This window comes from Mizuhopecten yessoensis, unplaced genomic scaffold (assembly GCF_002113885.1).
Source record: "Mizuhopecten yessoensis strain PY_sf001 unplaced genomic scaffold, ASM211388v2 scaffold11169, whole genome shotgun sequence".
NCBI classification, from domain to species: domain Eukaryota; kingdom Metazoa; phylum Mollusca; class Bivalvia; order Pectinida; family Pectinidae; genus Mizuhopecten; species Mizuhopecten yessoensis.
The window spans coordinates 554,897-565,382 of NW_018408914.1; the positions used below are offsets into that span (position 1 = coordinate 554,897).

General features: G+C 34.0%; 1 protein-coding gene across 1 annotated transcript; it reads left to right on the forward strand.

The window, feature by feature from the left end:
• Positions 1-590: 590 nt before the first annotated feature.
• LOC110467292 (eukaryotic translation initiation factor 1A, Y-chromosomal-like) lies at positions 591-7,113 on the forward strand. Its single transcript, XM_021524360.1, has 6 exons — positions 591-761; positions 3,289-3,372; positions 3,978-4,081; positions 4,346-4,478; positions 5,012-5,103; positions 5,576-7,113. The coding sequence occupies exons 1-6, from the start codon at positions 746-748 to the stop codon at positions 5,579-5,581; spliced, it is 435 nt and encodes a 144-aa protein (XP_021380035.1). The 5' UTR covers positions 591-745; the 3' UTR covers positions 5,582-7,113.
• The last annotated feature ends 3,373 nt before the right edge of the window (positions 7,114-10,486 follow it).

The window sequence follows — 10,486 nt, forward strand, 5'->3', positions numbered from 1 at the left end:
TGGGAGGGTAAAAGAGATTGCTATACTTATAATTTACGCCAGGTACCTGAACAACGCACTACAGCTTCGTATGATATTATACACAGGGACCTGAGCATTTGTTACAGCTATAGATTTGGACATATTGACTAAGATGTTTTAGAGTTATTTTACACGTTAGAGTAGTTAATATCAATTTTCGGGAAAGATGTAATATATATATATACTACTTTAATGTTTGAATTTGACAATCAGTATTCCCCTCACAAGGAAATATTTTTCATTGTATTGTTTAGCCTTTTACAGAGCCGTTTATATAACATGTAATTATTTATATACATTTGTATACGTCTCTGCCTTAATTTAACGTTAATATTAACTTAGTCATTGGAACTATAAACAGCGGATATAACTAGCAGGATAATATAATCCATAGTATTATCAATAGAAAAGTGTATTTTTCATATTAAAACGTTGAAAATATTCATTATATTAATGATAGAATGCATGTGACGTGTATCATTTACCTAAAAATAAATATTTCGAGCGATTGCATAACATCGAGGTCTACGAAACACTTCAACAGCAAGGAAGTATGAAGTTTGTCACGAACATTGATTTCCCACAATTCATCTATCGCACACTTCCGGTTGTGGATAAATTCACATGTTGAAAGGAAAGACGCATTTTATTGAAGTTAATTCTAGAAAAAGACAGTAAACAGTTACTTTTTTCTAACAGTAAAGATCATCTAAAAGGATAAGTCATGCCGAAAAACAAAGGTAATGATACATCACACATGTATTGTACGAAAATTAGGTGATTATTTCCATGGCCATATTTCATTTTTAATCTCCACAGGTGATCTGTGGTTTTTGGTAAATACCATAAATTGTTTTCATCTTTTCGAAGAACTTTTCCACTAGGTTCTTGGTAATGTGTATGTTGTATTTCAAACGCCTAACAAGTAAATGAATAAAAAATATAAGACAAATAGCGTATATATGGATGCCGTCAATCTGAACCTGACAATACGGTCACGTAACGTTTTACCAAGATTTCGTTCATCCGTATAAAGGATTCGGTTGTTCCGTACCAACATGTAATTCTTATATATTTGTGCAACATACCTGTCTTGGCTTAATCAACAAATTATTCATATCGTTTCTCATAAATTTATGGATTTAACAAACAAGCCAGCTGTGCTGTTTACAACAGGTCCAGTACGTACACTCTGCCGATTGAGCTATATTTCTCAGATTTCAATTTTCATTAAATCATCCTAATGCTAAAATCTTCTTTTAAAAGCGATTTTCTTTCATTTTACTTCAAAAAGAAAACCACATGAAAATAGCTCAAAAGACCTATTTCAGATAGGTCAATATAGCTATTATAGGTCTTTACAGCTATAGCTCAATCGGCAGAGTTTACTGGAACTGTACAACACAGAGTTAAGTTAAATTTACTATCAAAGTCAGTGTTACAATAACCAATTTAAGGGATGCCATAGCCGGAGTTTTCTCTGGCCCTTAGACCATACTAAGACATAGATGTCTGATGTGTGGCCAAAGCGCACTACTATATGAAAATGTGGGATTCCCCCACACTATTTGGTATCGGAGAGTTATGAGGTGTAAAAGATCAGCATTGATTAGGTTGCCTTACAAGAATTTCCCTTTAGCTCAGCGGTAGAGCATTGGGCTGGGGAGCCAAGGGTCGGGGTTCGAACCCCAGCAACGGCACTATCATTATCACTTTATTCCTCTTCCTACTACAAACTGGTGCCGTTGACCCTTCACGTTCAAGGTAAGGGAACCCTTGGCAGGGAGTCAAAAGAACCTGGGTTTGTGTTTGAAAAAGGGTGAAATTGTGTAAAAGATGTGCATCAAATTAGGTTGCCTTACCTGTAGGGAATTTCCCTTTAAGCTCAGTGGAAGAGCATCAGACTGGAGAGACAAGTGTCGCAGGTTCGAGCCCCAGCAAAGACAGTCTATCTGTATTACTATTCCTCAATCCTTTTCAATCGTTCAAATTTCCCTATTAAGCGCACACCATTATTCTAGATCAGTGGAGTGACTAATCAACAAAAGGAGGTGGTCCGAAAATCTTCTAAACAGGAATGATATATTCTGTTTTCGGTCTGGATTAGTACTGTTTGTTGATTAGTCATCCCCATGACCTACAAAATAGTGTTCTCTCAGGTGGGAAATTTTGAAAGATTGTAAACCAAATACTCTACTGACTGAATTCCGCAGCTGTTGGTGATAATAAGAGCGGATTTGGATCAATAAATAATCCATTTATCAATTTATATGAGGTATGTGTTGTGGCATAGAAGATTTTTGTCGTCAGCACCTCAGATCATAACTCTCCAATACCAAACAGTTTCGAAGAATTTTACATTTCAATTTCATATAGTTGTACACTCTGGCTCTACAAGTACACCAGACTTCTATAGCTATCTGTCAAAATGTCTCAAGTCTAGTGTGCACATGGGGGCCAGAGAAAACTCTGGCTAGGGATGCCACTGAATTTAGTGCAACGCCTATCCAGAGAGCACTCTATGACATTCACACACACCCTGAAAATAATTCAAAGGGACATTTTTTTTAATTGGTAATAAATGTACAACCATATACCTTTGTGTGGTTTGAAGTTTTCCCAGAGACACCCCTGTCATTGTGTGCATACTCTAGATCTATTTTAACCTGTTTCTATTTATTCATATCCAACTGTGAATGGAACTGTCTCATTACTTAAGATTTATAGAAAGTATTACAATACTTATTGTTATTATTGCTTGCAATTTATTGTGTAAATTCAAAGCGACAAGAAGGTCTTGTGTGTGAAATCAGATCTAGACTCACTGACACTGTTGTCAGTCAACAGTGTGGTACTGTACATGTTAAGTTCTCACTGGAAGCCCCGGATATTTATCTCTGGGTTTCCAAAATGATGAATCTGACCACACTAGACATCGGCTTTAGGTCATGTCATTATCAGCTATGTAGTACTCTTAAGTATCTACTTGGTTTTTAGTGTGTCATTTGATTAAATGGCCCCTTTAAATAATTATGTTAAATGTGGTACCAATATAAGTCATATACAATGTAAAACTTTGGTTCACATAAACCTTAAATTATTTGTACATATAAGTATGTACTAATTAAATCCTAGTACAGGTTGAGAGGTACAGAACGAATTGCTCGAGGTACTGAATAACTGGATTTCTATTCATGTATATTTATATAATTAAATGAAAAAAAGTTGTTAAAATTATATTAATTATTATTTGTATCTTTATTACAGGAAAGGGAGGAAAAAACAGGAGGAGGGGTAAAAATGAGAACGAAAATGAAAAGAGAGAGCTGGTGTTCAGAGAAGACGGCCAAGGTATAAATGATCAAGATCACCTTATAATCTGATTAGAAGCTATATACCAGTATATATAGGCTTTCATTTCAAACCAGTACCCAGTAAAATCTTCATTTTCATCATTTACTTTTTGCAGAGATTATAAAAAATAGCTTAAACATCAAGGGGGGNATGCCTATTGGAAAAGCTTTACTTCATAGACCAAGGTGTTTTTTAGTCATTTAATTCAATAATTTCCTATGATAAATTTCATTCAATGATTAAGATGTATACATTGAAGTAGTGAGTGAAATCTCTTGTATTCCTTTATTGTAAAACACATATTTTCTTTATTTCATGTTATTGAACACTAAATATATCAGTAAAACTTTTCTGGCCAAGGTCTGATCGATAAAATGTTCTATGGGTCTATATATAAAGCAAAAAAAGATGTCAAATTCATAGATCTGTTGTCAATGGTGTTTTGTATCTAAATTCTAAGAGTAATTGGATAGCAAATAGTTTACTTTTCTGGTATTTATTTACATGAGTACATCAGGTCAATTATAGACATATTTATCAAACAAATTTAATTAATTGGAATCAAAATACAATTATTACTTTCAATGTGCATTGTTCTACAGAGTATGCACAAGTTACGAAGATGTTGGGAAATGGACGATTAGAGGCACTTTGCTTTGATGGAGTGAAGAGGTTATGTCACATCCGAGGAAAGCTGAGAAAAAAGGTACTTTTAATGAAATATTATTTTGAAATCATGCAGACAAGAATGTAAATATATAATGCATAATCGCCCCATGTAAATTTTAAATTGAGTTCTAGCTGATTTCCGGCTTTGTGAGAATTTTGCCATGGCTGAACTTGCCTGCTCTCTTAACAACCAGAAGTGAATACATCCTCCTATAAATAATGTTAGCTTCAGGGTCGTTTCACCAACAATATTAACACAAGTCAAGATTTAGAAGATATTAATTTCTGATAATTATTCTAGGTGTGGATAAATGCTGGAGACATCATCCTACTGGGACTAAGAGATTACCAAGACCAAAAGGCTGATGTCATCCTGAAATACACACCAGATGAAGCTAGAAATCTGAAAGCTTATGGAGAACTTCCAGAATCTGGTATGATTTGTAGCCTGCATATATCCTATACATGTACCATAAAAATATCAAATTGTCTTTTCTCACATATAGTACTGCAGGTTTCAACTTGAACAATAACAGTAGAACTGGTTGCTCAAGGCTGTCTGAATCAAAGCTAGTATCGGGCTGTGCACCCTTGTATCCTGGATAAGCAGTCTAGCCAACTGATTAGACTAATTTCTGATGTCACCAAAAATTTAATAGTATTTTTGCTTACACTAAAATGTAAAATTTTGCATAGATCTTTGCTTCAAATTTTTCTTGAGTTTTGGCTAAATGCTTTCTTTTGGCTTAGACCAAGCAAAAAGTCATGTTTGTTAGGAAGGTAATAAATATTATTTTTCAAACTTTTTTGATAAGATTCATATTTGAGAGTGATATTGACTTTAAAAGGGCTTCCTCAGACATATATTGATTTATATCTGTGATAAAGAAATGCAGAAGTATTGGCTAAAATTGCTGGGGAGGGACACTGTGATTATATCTATATGTTTTCTTTAATTACTTCGCAGCCAAACTCAACGACAACCTCTTTGATGAAGATAATCAAGATGAAATTGAGTTCCAGAATAACTTTGATGGAGACGATGATGATATTGATGATGTGAGTAATTTGATATTGATTTTGAAGTAGATTTAAGTTTGAGAATATGATTGCTGATGTAACAATATATATGACCAGGTAAAACGCTGATGTCACAATATATATGACCAAGTAAAACGCTGATGTAACAATATATATGACCAAGTAAAATGCTGAGGTAACAATATATATGACCAAGTAAAACGCTGAGGTAACAATATGTATGACCAGGTAAAACGCTGATGTAACAATATATATTACCGAGTATAACGCTGAGGTAACAATATATATGACCAAGTAAAAATAACACAGCTACAATGTAGTACCGATAGAGGTAAAATCTGTATAAACAGTGTTACGGGGGAAATCACCCCATCATTCCTTATCTATGGATGTTCTTTTGACTAACACCTAATGTTGTATCTGTTGTGAAATAATAAAAAGAAACATTTTGGAGATGGTATATAAAATGTTATCCATTCTTCTTTTCCAGATATAAACAGTTGCCATAATTTTCTGGCAGAATGCAATGAAGTAAAGATTTTCAACGCTTCAAGACTTATTAGCAGGTGTCTATGAACATAAACTGTCTGCTATTGATTAATTGTGAGATTGATTCAAGTGGGCGTACTACTCCATTTTCATTACAAGCATATATAGTAAACTTGATGTGGTGACACTTTGTGATAATGCATGTAATGAAGTAAATTCTATGGAGAACATGGACAAACTATTCTCACAGAAAGGATTATTAATTCCATACAGGTGAATAGTGGGGAAATTAAAATGATGCAGTTCTGACTGTAATCTGGAAAGAAAACTGCTCTTAAGACTTGTTATCAGAGTGAGTGCTTCATAATGTTGTTGATTGTTGTTCCATGGGTTATCCTTTTTCTCTTCATTCATGGACCTATTCTATATGAGACATTGTTAAATCAAAAATCTCCGATTTCTGAAGTGATAAATTTGTAGGGTATTCTTCAAATTGTTACAGAGCAGAGCTTGTCTCGCTTTTCAATGTTTTTCCAACTGAATAGATTTTTGAATTTTCCTAACTTTTTAATATTGTGTCCGGGTTTAGTCTATTAATATAAAGCATGATGTAAATTTATGACTGAAAGCACAGATAATGTATTCAGATCTTTTTCTAGTTGCACATTTTTGTACTTTCAAGTCTAAATTTAACATGGGAAAGATGAAGATGAGTTTATTTACAAATCTCAATCACAATGTTAAACTGGCAATTTGTACGATATTGATGATGTTGGATACAATTTCCTTTCAGAATTGAGTTCTTTAATACATGTGCATTGCATTTGTCTTTATATGTTATGTGTCTAGTTCTTTGCAAATCTGTTTGGTTTCAAGATCAAATTTAAAAATTGTGAATTTTTGAATTGATGAGATTTTGCCAAACATTTTGATTTTAATAAGGATTTATAGGGAGTAAGTGTTACAGGTCTGAAATTGTAAATTTAATATGTTTAAAAAGTTGAAAAAGCAATCAAAATTTTAATAGGTTAGCTTGACTTAAAATTGTGACACCAAGCTTAAGAATGAAAACATTTTGATATAAAAAAAAATATCCAGATGACTTTGTTGACACAAAGTGTGTACTTTTCCATATTGAACAGTGATAAAATTCTCAAATTCTGTTCTAATCTTACACCATCTTCACTTTACAGTAAAATCGGAAATTGGGATGTATAGCATTAAACAGTACATCTGAAACTACACAAACTTTAGTTTTAAAAACTAAATTCATGCAACTCATATTTGTTATATTGCTGCAATCATTTGATACACATGATCATTTACTTAGAACATGTAGATGGCACTAGAACAATACACATGTATAGTGGAACACCATATATCCAAAACTCTTTTTGTATCCAAATTCTTCTCGGGAGGGGGGGGGGGGATAAATTATAAACAAAAATTGAAAACCCAATCTAATGCTTTCAGCTGTACATATTTTGTTGAATGATGGCTGAAGTCTGCATCTCCTCTAACTGCCAGCTGAAGATTATGTAACCACATGATCTGCAGTTGTGGCAGTCGGATGATGTGGAAGTCGTTATTCAAATCATTATTACTGTATCATATATTTCGAGTACATACCAATCTTGATGATACTAGACTACATTGTACACTGCATGTATATATAGTGAACTTGCATTGCATTTATGTCTGGTTTATAGCCTCCACTATACAGGTTCTTGTTCAATTCACATTTCTGAACAATCCGATTGATGAAACAAATGTTTGTGCTACAACTTGTTTGGATATATGGTACTGTACTTTAATACTTGAGTATTTTTATTTTGACCTTAATTAAAACAATAGTCTGGTTGTCTTTTGAACTTGGTAACCATGTTGAGAGGATGGACGGTTTTGGTGTGTAATTAATTATTTTGTATGAAGACAACAAAAGAAAAAAAGAAACTGACAATTTCACTGTTTCATAACTGTTTTGAATTATAAAAAATGTATAAATAAAATTTAGACCTAATCTTATATGTTTCTTATCTGTTTACATAATTTGTGCTGTATTGCTAAGTTTGGTGTGATACAATTTTACTCCCCAAGAAATGGTTTAATTTCAACCAATTTTGTGCTCACATTATTCACATTGACAAGTGAGTTATTGAGACTACCCACTTCTGACTGGTCAGTTTGTTTTATGCACTACCTCCCTTTAAAAGGGTTCGATTTCAACCAAATTTTATGTGAAATGTACTTTATTTTATTATATGTGATACCTAGGGCTAAGTTTGCCAGCTGCAATAAGTCAGAATTTTTTAGTATCTCTTTATCCAACTTCAGCAGAAACCGAAGATTTGCCTAGATTGTCTGCTTGGGATTATCCAACCATTTCACTGAACTTCAACAATGGATAAGAAGTATAAGGTGTCTGTACCTGTATCTGTATCAGCATGATATACGTTGTAGATCCCAAATACTGCTTATTTGACATGCAAGCAGTAGATATGAAAATAATTGGCTCAGTAATATTTAGTCTTTTCCACAAGTTCTTGAGTAACGTCATGGTTATCATGTATTTTTGCATCCACATGTTCTACTCGTCATTTCCCACCTGTGCCGATGTAAGATATATGTGTCCCATATGCAATCCACATGGGTGCACTGGGTGACCTGTACTACATGTATTATGTTAACGTTGTCATAAACGGATGACGTGCTCTATTATGACATTACAATTGAAAAAGTGATTAGCATTGCTGTACCAGCTGCTCTGAAGGTCTTTCATGGATCTTTAAATTGAGGTATACCCTGTTTTATACTTTACAAATGTGGCCTTGGTTTGTGCATTCATAAACTAGAAATTTTGCTTTATTTAGTGTTCCATTCTCATTGCCTATGATCATGACCTGCTTTACTGAAATGTTGCTTACCAGGTAAGAGGTAGGAGAAAAAGAGTAAATCATTTCGTAGGTATGTGGGATATTGAAATTCTACCTTTGGCTGCAGGATTTGGTGTCCGAACCTCTGTTTTAATACAAATTGGGAAGCATATCCATATCCCACATACCAACATTTGATTGAATCTCTTAATCCAATTTTTCCCTGGTATATTGAAATAACTCACTTCGTTTATACCAAGGCTTAGTACTGTCTGCCATTCAAATGAAGTGAGATAATTTTGTCTTGGTATTGATTCCCATAAAATTAGTCTTGGTCAATTAGTGTGTATGTTAGATACATATACCTTTATGAAATTCAGTTGCTGGGTACTTGCATTGCAGACAGAATTTAAGTTGTGTAGTGAGCTTTATTCAGATCACTGCCTTGATAAATTGATCGCCTCAAGATTGATCAGAGATTTTATAAGAGCTGAACTTTCATGATCAGTAAAAGTTTATAGATGGGCCATAAATAATTTTTTGACTGTCTAAGATATCTTTAACAATGTAAGATGGCCATAGTTTTACCAACAGATGTACTATAATTAAGTCACTGACCTTCACCTAAAGGTCAAGGGATCGGTAATTAAGAGATCCTTCCTACTCCTACGTTTATGCATGGATTTTGATGAAACTTTGCACACATAGTATCCCTCAAATGAACTTGTGTCTCCCCAAAATGCCTTGTGTTCCTTCAATATTTACCAGTGTTATGGCCCTTGACTACTGTGGACGGTACATGACTTTACTGAAATTACTAAATATCTCAGAAACGGTAGGTATTTTGTATACACATATACATTGAATTATTATAGGCATTAATGCAATCTATGCTACTGACAGCTTCCGAGGTCGTGGGGTCAGAGGTCAAAGTTCATGAATGAATTATGTTACTGAAATGGCTAAATATCTCGGAAACAGTAGGTATTTTGTATACACATATGTAATCTACGCTTCTGACAGCTTCCCAGTTCGTGGGTCAGAGGTCAAAGGTCACACATGAATTATGTACTGAAATGGCTAAATATCTCCGAAACGGTCAGTATTTTGTATACACATATACCTTAAGAAAATCGTAGCATTAATACAATCTACTCTACTGACAGCTTCCGAGGTTGTGGGATTAGAGGTCAAAGGTCACAAATGAATTACGTTACTGAAATGGCTAATTATCTCGGAAACAGTAGGTATTTTGTATACACATATACATTAGAGTACTGTAGGCAATTATGCAGGCTATATTGTGACAAACTTCAAATGTTGTGAGGTCAAAGGTCAAATGTCACAGATGCATTATGTTACTGTAATGGCTAATTATCGCAGAAATGGTAGGTATTTTGTATACACATCCCATGGAGTATACGTAGCATTGATGCAAGCTACATTGTGACAAAATTCTGAGGTCATCTGGTCAAAGTAGCTGTGTTTGTTGTTTCCATTGGTCTGTTGGTACGATAGCTGCAACACACAGCCAGAATGCTGGGGGTATTAGTTAGCTCATAGGCGACAGTTCTAGTTATATATTGGTAATGAAAAGCCACTCACTTACTTGTTCAAACCAACTACATGTACCAGTAGTAAGTACTGAATATATCTGATAACACCATGGCCAATCCTAATTGATATATTCCAGACCATAAATTGCTTAAATTTTATACAGCGTCTGCACAAAGGCGAATAACCTTTTAATTTGGGGCTCCAAGGTCAAGACACTACAAATGTCCTTGTAATTTATTATCTTCTCTTTGAAAATGACATTAATACTAATATAATCGGCTGTCTGTCTTATCTTCACATCTGCACAATTATTAACTTGAGTTTTTGTGGTTCAAACATGCTGACTCAGCATTGCTTTTCAGGTTTGGTAGGTCATAGGTCAAGGCTACTGTTTGAATGTAAATGATCACCTTTAAGCCAAGCCATTTGAAAAATTAACATAAATCTCAACTCAAGCACCTAAAAATAACTCAACTAAATTC